The sequence below is a fragment of the Amblyomma mixtum genome, chromosome 10, assembly GCF_055824585.1.
Source record: "Amblyomma mixtum isolate Tamu chromosome 10, ASM5582458v1, whole genome shotgun sequence".
NCBI lineage: Eukaryota > Metazoa > Arthropoda > Arachnida > Ixodida > Ixodidae > Amblyomma > Amblyomma mixtum.
This window is the reverse complement of record NC_143021.1, coordinates 112,214,888-112,236,420: the sequence shown is the minus strand read 5'-3', so window position 1 is coordinate 112,236,420 and position 21,533 is coordinate 112,214,888. Positions and strand designations below refer to the sequence as shown.

The following is a 21,533-nucleotide window of genomic DNA, read 5'->3' as shown; positions in this document are numbered from 1 at the left end:
ATCTACGAACAGCCTAAAGATGAGAGTTCTAACAAGAGTCAGCGTTTAATTAAGCATTCTATAACTAGGTACATGGTATTATACTGTGCAACCAGGAGATCGCTTTTCGCACTTTGCTCCACATCCGTGAAAACTCTGTTTTGACCAACAATGGGAAGTATGAACATATTTCTTACCCTCCTCCTCTGAGGGGAGAAGCTGAACCGATAGGAACCCTATCAGAGGGCCCCCATCGCCATGCACAGCTCAGTCACGTGACTACAGATGGCGTTTTCTCAAGAGTGTAGACTTTGGAATACCTCCATAAAATCCTCACTGAGGAGCAGCTGAACGTTAAGTGTCTATATACGCCGCTTGCCTCGGTAAAAGTATTTCGTGAAACTTTCTGTTGAAGAAATATTCCTCCTCGAAGCGCTGATGGCCACCCCGCCTCACGCATTTCCGCCGGCGACGTGCACAGGTTCTGGACGTCCTCTGCTCCCTGTGCGTGACGGGCAAAGGCGTGGCCGTCCGGAGCAGCCAGAACAACATCTGCGACAACCTGCTGCCCGGGAGGAACCTGTTGCTTCAGACTCGACTGGTCGACCACGTGGCCAGGTAACTGCGTCGCATGACAGTGACACTCATTGACGAAAGACCTTGAGCAAGTAGACAATCGTGCTGCTGCAGCGTAGAGGTGAACAGAGTGCGCTGTATCTTCGACCACCGTTCTTTAACCTTTGAACAGACTTCGATTGAATTGGAGACTCCCCATTGGAAACCGCGCACAATTCCTGTTGGCGCTGTTCTCAAGAAATCACAAAAAAGTTGCGAGGGCTTCTCTGTGGGCTGGAGAGGGATCATTTCACTGCTTGACCACCTTAGCCGCTGTAATATTTCATTATGCGGAACGCAAGCGAAACGCATTATGGGAATATTTCGTATGCAACAAAAAACTTGCAGCGACCACTGACCCCTTTGGTGAGTGGCGTTTCGTTCCAGTAGGCCTCATCTTGACACTGTTCCCGTCCAGCATGCAGCCCAACATCTTCGTGGGCAAAGTGGAAGGGGCCGCGCTGTTCCGGCGCTGGTACTACGAGGCCATGGTGGACCACTGCGAGCAGGTGAGCCACCTGCAGCCCCACCTGCGCATCGGCTGGGCCAACACGGCGGGCTACGTCCCGTACCCGGGGGGCGGCTCCAAGTGGGGCGGAAACGGCCTCGGCGACGACCTCTACTCGTTCGGCTTCGACGGCGCCTGCCTGTGGACGGGTGAGTGTGGTCGGTTACGGTTACGGATTACGGAATTGGCCTGAGCAGTAACCACTATTCGGTTAGTGCGGTTGCGACGGGGGGTTGCGCAGCCATAAAGTCCTGGCCAGAGTAGGCATTTTCAGTGGATAAAGAGCGAAAGGTAACTGAGTAATACTTGTTGGGGGCTAATTGGTGCATGTTTACAGAAAATGGTTGTAGCGCCGAAACAGACAACACACAGAAAGCTGTCCCGTCTAGCTTTCTGTGTGTTGTCTGTTTCGGCGCTACAACCATTTTCTGTAAAGAGCGAAAGCGCCCGATGCAGAAAAACATGGGAATCAGAGTAGTGTGCCTTGCGAAGGCTCCTGTTGGGCACATTCAATAAAAGTGAAAATTAACCGAGGCCTTTTTCCTGCAGCGCACGCAGCCAGTAATCGCGGTGAGCACGACGCAGATAAAGTTTTGAAAATTTCTAAATTCGTGTCAAGCTACGTGCAACTTGTGTCAGCCGATATTGCTTCGATGAGTGGATGAGGTACCGGGTTATGGACTCGGACATTTCTTCTCGCGGGCAGGAAGCAGTCTGCTGATCGGCGATGGCGTGTGGAAGATCCACGGGCAGCCATTTGTTTAATACGCAGAAAGTGCAGTGTGCCGAATTCTCTTAGGTTGCGGAAAGACGTACGTTGGACAAACCGGGAGACGCTTGAATGATAGTTTAAGAGAGCACGCTAAGAATGTAAGAAATGCACATGAAGACAAAGACTGTCAGGCCTTTCTCTCAGTTCACTCTTTGATTTGCAAGGGGGAAGGAGCTGCTCCCCTAAACAGGGTGAAGTTTTGCGCCAGTTCGTCCGACGTATAGGAGAAGAAAAGGCAGCTAGACTTGGGACAGAACCTAAAGCAAAGCAGTGGACAGTACGAGGGCAGCTAGCAACTGAAGTTTATTTAAAAAGAATACGGGGCCACAACAGTGTGCGGCTGCGCATAGCGTACCGTTTGCAGAGAATAGATGAGATGATCACTCGTGGTGGGAGGCAAATGAGGTGGCTGTCAAAAGTAACAACAAAGGAGAAAAGCACCTGGTTTTTTTGCTCAGTTGTAAATTTCCGTGAGTAGGCCACTCACCACGTGGACCCGAGTTCAAGCCTAGCCGCGTTGATGCGGTTTCTTTTTTTCTGGTTTTTGTGTCTTCAGCAAAATCGTGGTTTGAGCTAGTTGGTACATTTTCACAACTTCACCAGCTCTGCGACGAGGAACAAAGACAGAGAAGGAAGGACAGGGACAAGCGCTACTAACAACTGAAAGTTTATTTGAAAAAACACAGATTATTACTCACAACTGACAATCGAAAGCGCCTGCGCTTCCCGCAAAAAAGCACGCAAAAGAAAGTTACGAATCTAGATACGAAATTTCAGACTCCTGTATGGTTACAGAAGGTGTGCTAACGCACGTGTCGCTGTTCTTGTGAAAGTGATAGGCTTCACACAACTCCCTAGTCAGCTGATCTTGATGTCTAAACTTAATCTTAGCCCTGTTAAGCAGTGGAAAGCATGCTTTTTTATTAGACACCTTGGACACACCGGGTTTGTTCAGACGACAATCTCTGTAATGAAGGGACAGACCCATACCCGTGCTTCAGGAGTTCGCCCAAATTAATACTCTCAGTGAACTCATCGACCAGCGGGTGGCAAACAGAGCTCGCAAACAGTCTCTACAACTTCATCGTTTAAAGACGCTCCCTCCGTGGTCGTATTGTCAGCTCACAGACAATCGCCCCACTGTTTCCCCGTCGGTATCAGCCGCGCATCTGCCTGAAGGGTACATATTGTACACCGATGCATCACATACTGCAGAGCGGGTAGTTACTGCTGTATATAGTCCCTCCCATCCGCATCTCAACTCTCGTGCGACGTACACCGCAGATACATATACCCCTCTGACATTGGAACTTCAAGCCATTTACAATGCCATTGCTTCCCTTCCGCTCGTTCCCTCATTCAATGCAGTTCATATTTATACAGACTACCTCGCCGCACTTAAACAGCTTAAGGCTGTTCGACGCACATTCCAGATTACACAATCAATTCACCTACTCTGCGCAAAATACCCATGTACTGTACGCATACACTGGATTCGCGGTCATGCTCACGATCCACATAACATTCAAGCAGATGCTATGACTCACATTGACACATCAGACGACCCGCCACCTTCCCCTCTTCCCCCAGATCCGTTCCTGTCCCATGTCTCCGATTCACAAGCTCTGCGCCAGCGAACACGCGCTCTAATTCCTCCGTGTTCGCACCCTCTCCCCCGTAGTCTTACTCGGCAGGAGGAGGTATCAGTGCGCCGGATTCGGGCAGGGGTGGCCCTGACCCCATCTGTCCGTGGGGTGATAAAATTCTGCCAGCAACTAACAGGTGCCCTCACTGCGGCGCTGCACCGGACATTTGTGATGTGCGGCACCTGTTGTGGACTTGCCCAGCGACGGCCCCTATCAGAAAACGGCTCCTCAGGGTGGTCGGCTTGTGGTGGTACCGCGACGGGGACTATGTGAAGTGGACTATGGACAATCACTTCACCAGCAGCCTATGCGAGTACCTCGCCGAAACTTGTCTACACTCCTTCTTTTAACTTTCTGTAACCTACATTCCACTCCCCCTTTTCTCAACTTATGCCTCATGGCAGACTTCTCGAAAAAAAAATGAAGGAGCACCATTCAAAGATGTTTTATGCTGGCGTAAGCGTGTATTTATGCATTTCCCGCTTTGCCGAATGTAATTCTTGCCGCATTTAAAAGGTATGTCATAGACCACTCCCTCTGCACATGGCACAAAAGGTGATTCATGAACCACTTGGCATGCATTTTTTTCTTTTGCCTCTTTTTTGCTTCTGTTCCCGGGCTCTTTTGTCAACAATATCACAAACCTTGCGTAGCTTATTAGTGACCGAAAAGAGCACTTTAACCCCATATCTAGTGCCAACCTGCTTAAGCCTATGGGATAAATGATGGATGTAGGGTATTACCGCATACTTCGTTCTGTCATCACCGGAAGTTTCCTGTGGTTCATGTCTACCAAACGACTCCATCTTCTTCAGGATCTTGTTGCTAGCAAGCGCTATCATATCACTGGGGAAGCCCGCTGACCTTAGCCTTAGAACCTGCTGATATAAACTGCTGCCTAAAGTATGAATACATGATTTAGTAAGTGCAGATCCTAAACAAGACACTGCTATGCCGCATTTGACTATTTTCAAATGTCCAGACTGATAATTTAGCAAAGGCTTTTCCGACCGCTGTAGGAAGGACCAACAAACATGATTCGCCTTATTCTCCAATCTAATATCCAAGAATTACAGCTGATTTTCTTCCGGTAATTCAAAAGTACATTTCAGACCAAACCCGCAGTTTTCAAAAGTAATTAAAATGTCATCCACCTGTGCCTTGAAGTCATGCGATTCAACAAAAACGAGATAATCGTCTACATACCCGTAGATTTGTTTTACACGGTTATCTAGGTTATCTTTAATGCACCTATCTGCATAGGAAAGAAACATATTGCTCAATGCTGGAGCCACTTTTGAGCCAATGCACACCCCTGTTTTTGGAACATATAGCCTTGCTTCCCATTCAACAAAGGTGGATTTGAGATAAAATGACACTAGCCCCAAAAATGAGCCCACAGAAACACCACACTTTGAAATGAATGCTTCTTCATCATTATCCTCTACTATACATTTCTCAACACACTGGAGGGGCCTATCATGTGGCAAGTAGCGCTTGTCCCGGTCCTTCCTTCTCTGTCTTTGTTCCTCGTCGCAGCGCTGGTGAAGTTGTGAAATTCTGTCTTCAGATTTCGCAGTTCAACCTATACATCGTGGCTTCTGTGCCAGACGTATGTGTGCATTACGTCGCGTACTTCTCTGTTATTTTGCTCTCGGCAGAACAACCATGTGCACACCTTTGTGGCAGGCAGAGAGTCAAGCAAGGGCAGCGGTCGCTTGCAATGGGCGCCTAATTTCCGCGAGACCGTTTGGGCTCTTTGAAGGGGAGCTGTTTTGATGACTACCGGCAAGAAGCTCAAGTTGAGTTTCCTTAAAAGAGATATATTTTACACTTCCTCCCTTTTCCAGTACTGTGCGGGAATTCCATCAGCTCGGATAGAATAATCAGAACAGTTTCTTGTAAACTATCGTCAAATTCGATGGCGTTATCTGTGGTATCATCGTATTAGACATGGCATATGGCTTACGAGACAATGGTTCTCTTCTAAAACCATTACACTCTTACTGATTACCTGTAAGCAGCTTTCCTCGAAAGTGATTCACCGCGCTTGATAACTCCAGTGGTCTCCTTTCCGACAGACGGCGGGTAGGTCGCAAGACTGATCTCTTAGTGGTAGGTGATGATTTACTGGACTTATGCGGAGCGAAGAAAAACAGCGGACAGGGAAGAGACTCGTGTGTACTAAGTGTTTGCACGTGTATGTCAGTTTCGTGCTCTTTATGTTTCCACGCTGCGTGCAATTTCAGGGGTGTGGTTCTCTAGATTTCAGACACTCGCTAAATGTATTTCCTGAAAATACAGGTACCCTTGAATTAGAGAAAAAAATGGCGCCAAACCATGCACACCACAAGAAAGGAACGAGGACGAGACACAAGCGCTTGTGTCTCGTCTTCGTTCCTTTCTTGTGGTGTGCATGGTGTGGCGCTATTTTTTTCTCTAATTCAAGTATGCACCAACAAGCCCAAAAAGAGGCACCCTAAAGAGTGCATAGAAAACGTGAAGCACTTGGCTGGACGGCAGTGGCACAAGTACAAAAAAACAGTGCATAAAATGTCTCAATAAAACGCTGCCACGTCTCTTTTTTTCCTTCTTTGCAGAGAGCTCGCGCTAATGCTTGTTTCACTGCAGGCGGTCGCTGCAACACAGTGAGGCAGTCTTCGCCACCGTACATCCGTAAGGGTGACGTCATCGGGTGCGTCATCGACCTCAACGTGCCCGTGATCAGTTTCACCGTGAACGGAGTCAAAGTGAAGGGCTGCTTCCGAAGCTTCAACACTGACGGGATGTTCTATCCGGCCATCAGCTTCTCTGCCAAACTCAGGTGAGCTTAATAATAATCATATAGTGGCTCATCTGAAGTATTATTTTGCCCGCAGCGTAGTATATCGCCAGGCTCTAGCTCTACACCATCCCGTAATGTCGAACTGTAACCGGAGGCTGCCGCACGATGGGCGATAACTCTGTATGGGATCTGTTGTGTGCAAGTGCATTTATCTTAAAGTAGACAGGCACTGGGTTGTACTTAACGCAGAGGATTAACTGAGCACAGTGACGCAGTCACATTTAGCATTCGCAGGTATACCATATAACGAATAAACACTGACCACGAGGTATCGTCAACAACCCGGGGTTTTAGCCGTAGAGTTCAACCACTGCCGGGCAGGAGAGCAGTTTAACCGACGTGCTCTTAGTCAAAAGCCGGTGAGTGCTCTGCGAACGACGCCGCCAGAACATGAGGCACAGCTCCAGTTGGCATCGCGGGGTTTCATATTTCTCGAAGACCTCCCCACCTTTTAGGCGTTCGGTCAACGGGCACTTTCGGACCAGCTTGACGAACATCAGTTCACAAGCAGGCTCATCAGCTGCTTGGGCATATAGACCTGCAGAGAGGCCTCGGCCACACACTCTGCAGCTTGCCCATTTTTCGCAAATGCTGCGCGTGAAGCTAGAGTTCAGGCCGTCGGTCTTCTTTCCGCTCGCTCTGTGCAGTTGCCGGTTCCTGCTGGGCGGAGACCAGGGCAAGCTTCGGTACGGTCCCCCCGACGGCCACTCTGCCCTCGTGGAGGCCCTGCTGCCCAATCAGGTGCTGACAGTGGAGCCGTGCTTCCAGTTCGGGGACGTGCCCAAGGGCGTGCTCTTTGGACCTGCGCCCATCGCGGACGACGTCATCTTCGTCCCACAGCCCGTGGACACGTCCAACGTGAGGGCTCTTTAGCCTCGGAGCAAAGGCGCTGTTTGCTCGCCAGTCCAGTCAGTAAGAAGGAAATAAATGAAAAGAATAATGCGCGTTGCAACAAGTATGCAACATTGTTGGAGTGTACTTTCTGAGCATGTATAAAAGATGCTGCATGTATGAGCCTGTATATGCCTTAAAAGTGCATATGACGTGGCATATCATGATGACGATGATGATGTCATATCTCTTCAAAAATCTGCAATTATTAGAATATATCTTATTTCCTGCCGTTTGTCTTGTAAAATAGGGAGGGGGTCCCTCAAATGACTTCTGATCAATTTTTATCGAGACTTTCTCGCATCTGTGATGTGATTAAACAACTTGAAACCTTTTCTAAGCCGCATATATCTGCGGCCTCATCGAGATGAGCTGGGCTAGCGCAGTGCATATTACTCGCAATATTACCTACATATTGTCACGTAGTGGCGACTGCAGTCCGGCGAACCGGAAAACAGCGAGAACGTCTTCGAAACGAAACTCTTTATTTGGCCTGACATGTGCCCGCAAAGAACTGAATCACTCGGCGGCGGCGTAGCAAGAAGCGTGCTCTGCAGTCGTCGAACAGAATGCCCGCCGCTCTGGGCCGTACTCTTTTTAAAGCTGATAGCGAACTTTCGAGATAAAGCTTGGAAAGTTACTAGATCGCTCTGGAACAACGTAGAATCGCCTCCGCCTGGATGCGATCAATCGAGATAAATCTAGGCGCGTCTTGCATCACAAACAAAGCGATAAAGCGGCGTGCCCGAAGCTTTGAAGGTTGAACAAACAGACTACAGAGATTCGCAGCAATATTACGCGCAGTGCGTATTACCTGCAATGACAAATATCCTGCATCGTCTGGCCTCTGCATTGCCAGGAATTCGGGGCAAGCTGTTCCAGTTCCCTTGGGTGCCGCTACGAGGCGCATTGCTTAAAAGTTTGAAATTAACGCGTTCACATTATCCGTGACGTAGGAAGGAATAACTGAGTAGCTGCACAAGAAAACCTGAAATTCCGCCAGGCTTAGCGGAACTAGCTGGACGCTGTTCTGATTTCCTGGTAATGGTGTCAAGCAGGTGCATCCTCAAATAAAGTTGTAATTACTGGATAATTTCAGATCCCTGTAAGGTGCGTTCGGAAGCCCTACGAAAGATCATCACACTTCCCTTCAAACTTATCCCGCTCTTGCTGGTGAAAGTTACAGCGGAACAAGCACCATAATCAACTAATTGTGGCGATGTTATGCTTTAACAATTCTTTCTGACTTTATTCCTTTCATGTCCGCGCTGGCTAGGCTGTTCGGAAAATGAGGAGTTCATGGCGGCGCTCAAGCCAAAAACAAAGACCAGCAGTAGACTTAACGTATCAGAACTTAAAGAACACTTTCGCTCTATTTATAGGTAGAAAGTCGTAGCCTGTTGACCGATAGCTCCAGCTGCCAAAACGGTTATGAATTACATGAATTGCATTCCACGTTTTCTTTTTTCCGTAGTGAACTCTGGTCTTGCTCTTCTTGTCTAGATCACTTTGCCGAACTACATCGAGTCCGTCCGCGACAAGCTCGCTGAAAACGTCCACGAAGTATGGTCCATGAACAAAATTGACAGCGGCTGGCGATACGGAGAGGTACGTCTTCTCGCTTCACGGATTTTGGCCTCTGGTATAGAGAGATCAATGCGCGCTGCTCCTATTATTTGTACATGGGTGGGCTTCAAAAGTAATGGTTGCGCTCAACCTTGCTCAGCTATTTAATAACGACGTCGGACAACCCTCAAGCTTCGATCGCAAGCCCCAAGTGTCAGCCACAGTGCACTTTAACTTCACGTTGTGCTTTACAAGCCAGCGATTAAATCCTAGAATCTATAGGCATCCAGACTAAGTCGTTTAGTTACAATCTTTACGTTTAAATTTGTCGTGTGACTTAACACGTCTACTAATTTCGGTGCTATGTTAGGAGTACTAGCCGGAGCATTGATGGTAACTAACAGCTGTATTTGATGCCCTATGAGTAAATTTTGCGCATGCCTGGGATTCTTGTCATATCCCTGAGAAAATAAATTTACCAAGTTGAGATCGTTGAGTCTTTAACCTGTCGCCGAATGCTCTGTTTCGTGTAGCCAAGGCTCCAGTTACGACTGGCGTCCTCGGAAGGGCTCTTCCATGTTAACAAAAGCCTTCCGCTGCAGTAGTGCTTCAAAACGTAGCGCTACACTGCCTCAACGCAGGTGCGAGACGACGCCAAGAGGCATCATCCGTGTCTGACATCGTTCGAGCACTTGCCAATGGCCGAGAAGAAATACGACACCACCCTGGCCCTGCAGACTCTCAAGTGAGTCGGCTCTGGTTGCACTAGCCACAGTCACAGGAAGCATAACTGCTGTTCAGACTACATTTCAGAGCACCTCGTTCCGGCTCTGACCTTCTCTTCAGAGAACCTGGGCGAAAGGTCGTCGTGGGTTTTGAAGTGACGTCTTGCTTGTTGACTTTTTAAACACTCTCTGCATAAATGCTGACGCTTACAGACACTAACCGGCAGTAAGTGACGAAAGCGTCAAGCTCACGAAGAAAGCTTACAAGGAACCTTGGTTGTTATCCTGCAGAATGGTTGGCTGGGCGAGTGAGTAATACATAGTGAAAAACAATGAAAAAAGACAGCGACACACAGACGCACAGCGCTTGTGCTGCGTGTGCCCCCGACTGCAGCGCCCGTCTCAGTTATCTCCGCTTGTGTTAGCACACATTCCAGCATGCCTTAAAAGAGGATTGTAGGGGCCTTTTGTGCGTAATGCTTTCGGCCTTACTTTTTTGCTTTAGGACCGTCCTGGCCTTGGGATACCACATCACTGTAGACAAGCCACCAGCGCGCATCAAGACTGTCAAACTGCCTAACGAGTGAGTTGCAACGACGTTTTGTAGGTACAAGTACAGTTTCGCAGGTGCAATAACACAAGGAGTGTTTGTTTATTTATTTATTTATTTATTTATTTATTTATTTATTTATTCATTCATTCAAGCACCTAATGAGTTCCACACTTGGAACATTGTGTGATGGGAGAGGTTACAATATTTTGTCGACATAAGATGGTAAAAAGTGGAAAAGTACGGAACTATACAATACTAAACACTCTGTACTGTTAGCATTTATTAAAACGTGCATGAAAGAAAGCGTATTATAGTGACACACACACATAAAAAACAAAAAAACAAATAGCGCTACTGCATGGATTCAACTTACACATTGTGAACACAGATTACAGACTATATCATGGATGCATAAAGGCAGTCAATTCGTTTTTGAGTATTATTTGGTCACGTATGGTAGCAATGCACTCCGGAAGACCATTCCAACACTTGATAGCACGTGGCAAAGCAGAATTAAACTCGAGAGTTCGGCCGAATATACGTTGGAAGCTAAGATTTTATGTAGGCGACGTGAAGTGCGCATTGGTCGTGTGACAGTGTGGACGCGTGACGGCTGTATATTAGTTTCTGTAGCAAGCAAAGAAGTGCGATATCCCTACGTGTCTCCAAACTTGCTAGCGGTAAAGATAACTCGAGCAAGCCGAGCAAGCCGGCTCGAGCCGGCTTTCTCGGCTTGCTCGGCTTAGCCGGTTTGCTCGGCTTAGGTGTGTACCTAAGTACAGCACAGTACAGTCTGACGCGATGTGAAGGTTATCGCTCTCATTTTGGCTCAGTAGTACGGATGAGCTTTTCCGGCTGTGATGACCACTTACTCCATAGTAGAAATAACTCAGAGGGTAGCGCGACGAGTAGCTGACTTAGTTCAAATACATAGTTCAACCTATTCCTTCTTCCAAAAACAAACTGCATTCCAGCTGTTCACAAAATTAAGCCTCGGGTCATGTTATTCAAATCGGATCATACGGATCATAGACATACGAACATGTTTTGTTTGTTCCAGGCTTTACTGAAAATTAAGCAGCGCTTCTTTCTTGGTTTAATTTTATTGACGAGAGCAATAAGAAATGGCGTAATGATTCGGACATACAAAAATCAATCGTTTTAAATTCTTTCTCTGAGCATCACCGCAGTCGTAAAAAAAATTACGGAGGGCCCTTAAAATTATTTACGTGCTGTGAATACGAAAGCCTGGACGCGGGGTGTTCGGCTGCGGCGTATACTACTGTAATGCAGCGAAGCCCACCTGTTCGCGCCGCCCGAATGGAAAGAGATGACGACGACTATAACTAAATCCAGCGCGAGAGACTGGTAGTTGAGCGCGTGGGATGTTGTGCTGAGGTGATGACGTAGTGCTGTAATGAATTAATGAAGCTGATCTGTTCGCGTTGGCCTGAGTTGAAAACCCGCTTCGGAAGAAATTCAATTTTTTTTTCTTTCCCGATGATCAAGGCGCTGCGATGACGTCATAAGGCAATGTGTGTTTTCGTTCTGTTCCGCCCGGACAGAACGCCGGATTTTCGGACTGATGAGCCTGACAATGTCTTCGCATTAATGCCAGCAACTCGTTTTCTGCCACTGAAGTTGAAGGCGAATTTGAAGTGAATACATGCAAGAAACCCTGCATTTCATAAAACCTATGCTAAATTCTGCGTCATTCTTTGCTTTTATTTAAGCTCGTGTTTGCATTTTCGCCCCTCTCCGTATGAAACGAAAGACCGTAGAAGACTTGCTGCAGGAGCATTCTTTATGTTTGCTTTGTGGTAAAGAATTGACCCTCGCCGTACATGATAAGAGAACTTTTCTCTACTTTTCCCCGAAGAGAAAAGTTACAACAGCTGTATCCTACCGGTACTCACCTATGGGGCAGAAACGTGGAGGCTAACAAAGAGGGTTTAGCTTAAGTTAAGAACAACGCAGCGAGCTATGGAAAGGAAAATGATAGGTGTAACGTTAAGAGATCGGAAGAGGGCGGAGTGGGTGAGGGAACAAACGTGGGTTAATGACATCTTAGTTGAAATCAAGAGGAAGAAATGGGCTTGGGCAGGGCATGTAATGCGAAGGCAAGATAACCGCTGGTCCTTAAGGGTAACGGAGTGGATTCCAAGAGAAAGCAAACGTAGTAGGGGACGGCAGAAAGTTAGGTGGGTGGATGAGATTAAGAAGTTTGCGGGGATACAGTGGCGACAACTGACAAAGGAGCGGGTTAGTGGGAGAGACATGGGAGAGGCCTTTGCCCTGCAGTGGGTGTAGTCAGGCTGATGATGATGATGATGATGATGATGATGATGATACGTAATAAATGTCTTGGTAAAATATGACGTTCAAATCAGTTCGCTTCAAGTTGTGCCTGCACCGAGTGAGGCGAACGAACTGCGTCTGTAACATGCTCTGTGTTGACACCTTTCCTTTGCCTTTCTCTTCATCCCTTCAAGCCCTTATCTTCAGTCGAACGGCTACAAGCCCGCCCCCCTCGACCTGGGCGCCATCACGCTGTCGGCCAAGATGGAGGAGCTCGTGGACCTGCTCTCGGAGAACACGCACAACGTCTGGGCCCAGGAGCGCATCCAGCAGGGGTGGACCTACGGCCTCGTCGAGGTCTGTTGCCCCTGCCACAGACAGATGCGGGTTCGCGGGAAAGAAAAAAAAATACTTTGTTGCGGTCGGGCGAATCAGTTCAATGATAAATATTTTAAAATATATGATAAATATTTTAAACTTATATCTTCAATAACTACTGCTTAACTCTTCGCATACATTGTTATTTTATTTGTTCATGGCTTCCTTTTTTTGCAAGGTATGTTACTAAAATGATTCATTGCATTAGTGCTCTGTTTGAATAATTTTAATACTGCAGTAATCTTCGTTCTTTGCCGCGCTGCCATTCTTTTGATTCTTTTGCTTACTTATGTCATGCAAAGTGTCTTATTTGTGCTTTTGTTGTTTGTTTTATATTTGTGGTTTTGTTTTATTCTGTTCAATTGCCTGTGCCCCCCCCCCCTTATGTAATACCCTCTCGAGGGCCTTTAGGGGTATTCTGTATAAATAAATAAATAAATAAATAAGTAAATAAATAAATAAATGAAAAGCATTGAAAAACGCGAAGAGACTCGCTTTCTCCATATACTCTGGAAGGGTGACAATCCACTGAGTGACTAGCGAGGCAACGCAGGAATAATTCTTCCTCTCCGAATCCGCATCCCGCAATCTTCCGTACCTGGCTGTAAAACGCGACCAAGGTTATTTTGACATTGCCAATCCCCTTCGTTCCCCTCGCTTCTTTTCTCTCTCTCTCTCTCTCTCTCTCTCTAGGGGGGGGGGGGGGGAGGGTTCATAAAGCACTTTCTTTTTTTAAGCAAGTTGCCTGAACGGTATCGGCAAGGTCACATGCATGATTTTACTCTCGGAAGGACGGGCTGCCCTCCCGTCCTTTCGAGAGTAAAATGTAATTTGATGCCGACACACAGCTCAAAAGGGAAAAACGCGCGTCACGAACTGACTTAACGCGAGCGATGTGCCACGCATTCTTTTTCATGTAACAGCGCTTCTGAGGTTTCGAGCGAGAGGGGACTTGACGGCTTTTTCTCTTCCCATGCTTCAGAACCAGCCGACTAGAAGAAGTCCACACTTAGTGCCTTACAAGAACGTCGACGATGTGATTAAGAAAGCCAACAGGTAAGACCCAGCATGCAAGAAAAGCAAAGCCAGAGCCTTTCCATAGCTTTATGGTGATGAAACTCCCGCCGAAGTTCGGTTTGGGGACATAAGCGGCCGGTAGACGGCTGGCACCTCCGATGGATATGGTTTAGAACTTTTTGTTGGGCTAGATGATGCATGTTGTAAGAAAGGAACAGCAGCGCAACCAAGACGAACACAAGAGAGGACCACACAGGACTAGCGCTAAACTTCATCTCGTATGGTGTGCCACCGGTGTGGAACCACACCATCCGCACCGGTGGCGTATGGTGCGGTTGCGCGATAAAATCTTCCTTCCACGCCCGTGTTGTTATTTGGTCTTTTATTTATTAATACGAAAGCATTACATGGCTATGTTGACACCGGCGGTGTCGGCAAAATGTGTCACCGGAAGTTGGTTCCCTGTTACGCCATCGGTCATATGACGTCAAGAGACATATTAGAATAAAAATAAGAATCTTTCTTGGAAAAAACAGCGCTAAGACGAAGGACAACGAAAAAGAGTACAACAGAACCGGCGCTGTAAAACGTAGAGTTGAGCTAGTTGGTACATGTTTCTCTTTACATGGTACATGTACTCTTTTTCGTTGTCCTTCGTCTTAGCGCTGTTTTTTCCAAGAAACATGTACCAACTAGCTCAACTCTCCGTTTTATTAAAAATAAGAAAAAAAATGTAGTCTAGGTGGGACCTGAACCCCGGCCGCCGGCGTTCAAGATGACGTGACAGGATGACGCAAAACCGAAGAGGGTGTTGAAAAAGCACAGCTTGTTGAGCCAGTTGGTGCATGTTACAAAAGAATAGAAAAACCAGCAGAACAGGACGCGCTCACACGGCGAAGAAATACACATGGGCAGTGCTGGAACACAACTGAATATTTTATTTCCTGAAAGTCTCGAGCAGGGCGCACATGCGCGAAAGCAGACTCATGCCTACATAGGAAAAGATAAAAATCAAGTTATCGGTTGATGAAGTTTTCTTGGACGTGAAAACTAAGTCCCACTCATATACTGAAACTCTCTAAATGGAAATTCTACCGAAGTGTCGCTGACGTAATCAGAGCCTAACTTCTTAATCTTAAGTGCTTCCAATATCTCCCGCTCTATCTGCGTTTTTCCGTGGCCGGTGACTCTCACCTTATTGAACAAGGGAGTGCAGTTCTGACACTTGTTACAATGGTTTTGTAGATTAGCTGTGTTATCTGGCTGCAGTGACGTGCGGTGCTGTCTTAACCGGTCATTAATGCATTGGCCCGTCTGGCCGATATAAGCTTTTCCACACGAGAGGGGGAGAGAGTACACAGCATTACTAGTGCATCTGGTGAACATAGTTTGGAGTTTCGTATTGCATAGCTTTCTTGTACTCTCCTTGGCAGAGGTGAGGGCACACAAAGACGAAAGTTTTGTGGGCGCTGAAAACACAACGTTCCCTCCGTATTTCATTGAAAGGTGGCAGAGAGAGATACCGAGAGAGAGATGACGTCACACCCCAGCTGAGACACAATCGCTGCCAGTACGTGCAGACAGGAGAGAGGAGGAATGACGGAAAGAGACGCGCGGCGCAAAACCGCGTCCGCCGAAGCGACGACGTTGGTTTGAACAACAGTACGGAGGGAGGGGCTGACTGAATCCCGGCGATGGCATCACTGGCTGACCTCAATGGGGGCGCAGCATACCCGGATAAATTCACCAAAATTATGACAAGCAGTTCATCGTACAGCATTTCGGGTGGCGTCATAGCATTTCTCTTTGCATATAGCTTATCTTACCTGCATCTTGCCGGTACTCACCTAAGGGGCAAAAACGTGGAGGCTAACAAAGAGGGTTCAGCTTAAGTTAAGGACAACACAACGAGCTATGGAAAGAAAAATGATAGGTGTAACGTTAAGAGATCGGACGCGGGCAGAGTGGCTGAGAAAACAAACGCGGGTTAATGACATCCCAGTGAAAATCAAGACGAAGAAATGGGCTTGGGCAGGGCATGTAATGCGAAGGCAAGATAACCGCTGGTCCTCTGGTAAAGGAGTGGATACCAAGAGACGGCAAGCATATCAGGGGGCGCCAGAAAAGTAGGTGGGTGGATGAGATTAAGAAGTTTACGGGGACACGTTGGGCGCAGCTGGCAAATGACAGGGTTAACTGAAGAGACATGAGAGAGGCTTTTACCCTGCAGTGGGCGTTGTCAGGCTCATGATGAAACCTTACATGTCTTAGTCAGGTTGGAGGTTAGCTTGCAACAGGGGTTCGGACCAGTTACATATGCACCTTCAACTGCATTCTTTCTGAGACTGCATTTTCCCTTAAGTTGCGATTGAGGTGTCCACCGAGACGTTGAAATGTGCTAGCGCCACGGCTTGCTCCGTATCCGTGATCGCCTGGCTGCTGCGTAGACCTTTCATGGTTAATGTGGCATTAAAACGCTGACGAAAAGTGCGGTGCGGCTATTAACCTAAAAAATGCACGTGAACGAAACGCAGTGCGCGGTAAGGCAAAACTCGCGTTAGCAGACGGCACTCATAGAGTTCGTACTGCGCTTGTGCTGCTCACCCGGATTCAGGGGACACGGCTGCAAGTTTATCAGTACGCTACGTCATACAGCAATGCGCCGAGCACTAGCTGGTGGGGGATTTTACTGGATGATTTATCAGTGATTGAGACCTCATTATTAGGGTTTAGCTTGGTCCCCTTCTCTCCATCGCCTCCCGGCTTCCTAGTTGCCACCTATGCGTAGCTGTTCCTATCTTACCCTGCCTGACTTACTTTCTTATCGCTGTCCATGCCAGTGAAAGCCCATCCACGTGGCTGGAGCTGGAATGTCCGCCAATGTGGCTTCCAATGGCGGTGTCAGCCATTTTTGCTCCCAACTGACCAAGCTGTTCTTGAAGTTCGCTCTTCTCTGCCCTCTCTACCTCTAGCTCTCTTTCTATGGCATCCATACGTAACACTAGCTTGGTGTTCGCTTGGTCAGCCCTGTCTAGGCGTGCACCTAAACGCAACATTTGCGCATAAAATCCGCGCCTTCGGCCTCCTCTACCGATTCCGACCGCGTTTCCTTAAGATTCACCGACGCCTCACGCTCCTTGCATATAGCCTTCAGTTGCTTGACGATCTTAGTAGCGCTCGATTATTGCTACCACGAAATGCTAGAATATCTACAGGGTAAAAAAACTTACAAAAACGTGCTGAAATGAAATTCTGGCTACGGCAAATGCCGATCTCCTAGGAATGGAATAACTGCATTTCTAAAATAGTTAACCGACAAATGAGCGCTGAAAATCAGTAGCTGCCAGCCAGAATAGACCCAACCGTTACTGGTCACTGACCTAAATTCGGCTTTTAGCCTGCACTTCCCCTAACTAGCCTAAGTCTAAACACATCTTGCTTTCAAAATAATAAAAAAAAGAACTCATCTATTTGACGCTGTCACGTCGCTCTCGCAGTCGTCAGTCCGTCCGGTCCCGGTCGCCACGCTTGATCCAAGAAAGCACCTACACATGCCACCGCATCGCACGGCTGTCAGATCAAATCCTGGATTGACGCCAGCGCCGCTTCACGACCGCTTTGGGCAGCGTACCAAGCTCTCCCATAAACTTACGGAGAAGATTCATGAAATCTATTGAAGGGCTCTGGCAAAGCTGACAAACTACACCAGTACTTGAAAAAATGGGGACAGAGAAAAAAAAGTAGAACAAAATAAGTCGATGTTGCGGACACTAGCTGACACCTAGTTTTGCCGTATGTGTGGCTTCAATGCTGTTTCGACTGCTTTCATGGTTCGTCCGAGGCAATAAAAAGGACCGCACTTGGAATTGCTTAGTCTGGATGCATTCAGGCCGTGGTCAGGAAGATTACGTTTGCAACTGCTGCGTCTTCAAAGAGCGTTGTTTAAATCAACGGTTAAGGGTCAAAACTAAAGATTGAAGTCTAATTAACTGTCATCACAGTTATAAAACGAATCTACTTGCGCTTCCGCTTCGTACCAGTTTCCGCGCCCGCGAGGTGGTCAGGAAAGATTTTTATGCGAGTTAAAGATTTCCTAAAACAGGGTGCAGCTTGTTTTTTGCAGTGGAACAATTCTCCCATTACAATATTGCAATATTTGTGAAGCTGGTAAGCCCAGACTGTACTGGAGATAACTGTTGACACGATTTCGCCATCCGTTCATCTATTGTCATGGGCCGCCACTTACACTATATGCTATATAATAAGGGAGTAATTGCTCATTCGCATCCACCCAAGCGCAGCTATGCCTCTATGCTTTATAGCTTTGCGGCATAACGTTCGCATCGCAAGCTGGAGGTCTGCGGTTCGATCCTCAGCACCGCCTGGTTGGCTACGGTGACACAATGGGAGCTTCTGGGCCGTTGCTCGGCTTCTGCAGGTTGAAATTCTTGGAAAACGGGCCGTTCACAAGATAGGACTTATGCTTGCGCGAGTTGGTATGCCACATTCAAGAAGGCCAGCGTTAAATAGACAAGGACTGAAGGAAGACACACACAGCGCCTGTCTGTGTGTCTTCCTTCAGTCCTTGTCTATTTTGCGCTGTTCTTGAAAACTTTCACGCGGCTCTGTGCGAAGAGTTGGTATAAGGATAAAACCATTCGTATTAAATTGTGCCGACGGCTGTCTGCTTCGACTGCTTGGTCTTCTGCAGAAACAAAGTAAACAAATGTTCTGTTTGCTTTTTAAGCCATTCTTGGCATACGAATAAGTAAAAATGTCTTCCTTCTCATGCACAAGCGAACAACGTAAACGTCTCTATTCGTACATACTTAACCATTGCTGTGGCGAAGGACAACCTTTTCTCCTTATTTATTCGCTTCCCGTGAGCGTGCACGTGAATGAATGAATGAATGTTTATTTTCGACAGAAATACAAAAAAAGTCTGTCGAGGAGGCTGAAAAAAAGGCAACGAATGCCTGACTAAGTGTCAGCCCCCTTTCTGAAAACACAAAACACTCGAGCAACAGGGGGTAAGAAAAATTACATAAAGTATATACATACACTTAAAATGGAAGGTAAGTAACATGCAATCAATAATAAAAACAGTGAACGCAAGTTACACTTTCAAGGAAAACAATCACAGCTGAATAGATAACAGGTACAAGTTCACTTTTTTTTGAAGTTTCCTAGAGATGGCGATTCTTTTACAATACTGAGGATGGTAGGATGATGATTTAGGAAATCTGGAATTATAAAAGATAGCTTTTGCATACCATAGTTTGTCCTTATCTTGCCTGTGTTGTACGTAGTGTGTCTTGTATTATATGTTATATGTGTGCTCTTTTGGAAGGTATGTTTTGAAAAAGGCGCTTTCATTATGGCTGGTCTCTCGAAATATTACAATAGCTGTTTTTTTGTTAATAAGATTTTGTATTGTTAATGTACTATTCTTCTTGAAAAGGGGCGCAGAATGACTTCTATAGGGCGCATTTTCAACGACACGTATCATACGTTTCTGCAAGGTTAGCAAGCTGTCGATGTTAGTTTTCGTCGTGGTACCCCAGACAGATAAACAGTATTGGAGGCGCGAATGTACTAGGCTATAGTACAACTGTTTTTTTAATCGAGAAGGAAAGAGATGCTTTAGTTTATTAATAATACCGATGGATCGTGCAATGTTGGTTTTCACGCTGTCGACGTGGGCGGTCCAGTTTAAGTTTTCTTCAAACGTAACACCAAGGAACTTATGGCAAGTGGAGCGCTGGACGACTTCATCACGGAATTTTATTACTATGCTACGTGACAGAAAGAGGCGGCGAGTACTGAGCTGAAATGGTTTCTGAGAAGCCGATGTTTAATGAGTATTCACTCAAGATCTCTTTGCACTAAAGTAGGCCTTACATCATTTTTGGTATGATGGAAGCATTGCTTCTGTGCGGCGTATTCCTATGAAAACTTGCGCCGGTGGAAATTTCTTATTTCGTGGCGACATCATAATCATTACTTGACGACAGGTAATACCAATGAAATGTCTCCACCGCCTAGCTTTTCTAGGCATCAGCTGGCGTCATCTGTCGATCGCCCGTAGAGAAACTCCACGAGAATGCTTTTATTTGCAGTTGCGATAAACTGAAGAGTGCGGTATAACTTAGCAGCACTTTTTGCTTGGCGAGCCGGCTCATGGCTGCTATTAACAACATCGGCAACACCAATGGTGCGATGCTGTGCCTACTCTTCCCACGCTCGCAGAGAGTGAGTCTCAGAATGCTTGTGACACACGCACCGACTAGCTTTGATAGCTTATAGGGTTGAAATGGGGAAGATAAACACGTTCTCCCCGTTTACACGTTCTCCGCGTTTATCCGCGTCTGACCCAGTTCAAAACCGCGCGGACCCCACCCCGTGGTCGCGAGCGCTACCGAGCGCACAGCGACCACGGCGGGCCTTGCTCTGCGGGAACAAAGGAACGACACACTGGCTGACGCAAACAAGACATTTATTGCTATAACAAGAATAACGCCAGCTAGCAACAAAATACACTGAGGAATCGAGGTTGTCCGACTCACCAGCACGGTTACGAGCGAACGTTCGCCCACGGTAGGGCAAGAGGGAAGCTCCGAGGCCCGACGGGACGAGCTGAGGGGAACATGTTTCCGCACGAGGTCGCCCGCGGCGAAGAGCGGAGCTTTGCGCGTGAACGTCCACACGCTTCTCGGTCCCGAGCAAAAGAGACCCCGTCGCTCCCCGCGAGCGCGCAGCAAAACGCCATCCGTGGCGCTGGTGTCGCTGCGACGCGGGCGCCCTCCCCTGTTAGAGTAACCAAACTGAGAAGGGTGCGTTGCGGGGGAGCTACCTACAGTTGGAAGTGCAATGCGGGAAAGTGAACGCAGGGGACGAAGGCGTCCCCGCAAGCTATAGGAAAAAACTAATTTTTAATCCTCAGCACCATGCGGTGGCAGCTGCGCTTACTCTAACCGTTTGTCTCAATTTCCTCGCAGGGACACGGCTGGAGAACTAGTCCGCACGCTTCTTGCCTATGGCTACGTCCTGGAACCGCCCACGGCCGAAAGCCTCGAAGGTATTTATCTGCGTTCACTCCGCATGGTCCGCAGGCAGGTCGGCCTAAAATCATTGTCTCAACAGTTATTATTTGTTTATTTCACAAATTGTACTACACCTTCCCACAGCTAAGAAACTCTGTATTGCACCCGTCGCTTCGCACCTCACGTCGACTTTTTAACTCTAAGTTTACAGCGCATACACGGCCCCATAAACTCATTTCATAAATATTTTCTACCTAGCTCCATTACACTATGGAATGACCTATCCGATTTCATAGTTATTAAAATAGAACCCAATAAAGTCACGCTGTTATTAGCAGAACACTTCAAGGGCTGAGCTATTTTGTCGTGTTTTTGAGTGTGTGCATGTGTGTTTTTTTTCCTATCTCTCTCCAAGTTGTTCTTGAGCCGCTGTGTCTTTCTTATGTTAATACTTTTGATAATGTTTATAATGATAATGTTGACCATGAACCCTATACTTTGTATTTCTTGCTGATGTTACCGACCACTGTGTTATAAAACGACTGCTCCCCCCCTCCCTTATGTAATGCCCTAAGCCAAGGTCCCTTAAGGGTAAATAAATGATGCTGATGATTAATACGCGAAGGAAGGAAGGAAGGAAAAACTTTATTTTACTCTAGTCCTTTTTCCTGCGGTTTGGGAGCATCTTCAGAGACGT

General features: G+C 47.1%; 1 protein-coding gene across 5 annotated transcripts in view; it reads left to right on the top strand.

Annotated features, from left to right (window-relative positions):
* Nucleotides 1-21,533, top strand: part of LOC149326691 (ryanodine receptor-like) — a 539,764-nt gene that overhangs the window by 141,694 nt on the left and 376,537 nt on the right. For all 5 annotated transcript variants that reach the window (XM_089562900.1, XM_089562898.1, XM_089562899.1 and 2 more), the window contains exons 19-28: nt 461-597; nt 1,013-1,251; nt 6,152-6,344; nt 7,013-7,223; nt 8,760-8,864; nt 9,464-9,567; nt 10,053-10,130; nt 12,593-12,755; nt 13,759-13,832; nt 20,792-20,871. In XM_089562900.1, coding sequence (XP_089419026.1) covers nt 461-597; nt 1,013-1,251; nt 6,152-6,344; nt 7,013-7,223; nt 8,760-8,864; nt 9,464-9,567; nt 10,053-10,130; nt 12,593-12,755; nt 13,759-13,832; nt 20,792-20,871 — 1,384 coding nt within the window. The remainder of the gene's footprint in view (nt 1-460; nt 598-1,012; nt 1,252-6,151; nt 6,345-7,012; nt 7,224-8,759; nt 8,865-9,463; nt 9,568-10,052; nt 10,131-12,592; nt 12,756-13,758; nt 13,833-20,791; nt 20,872-21,533) is intronic.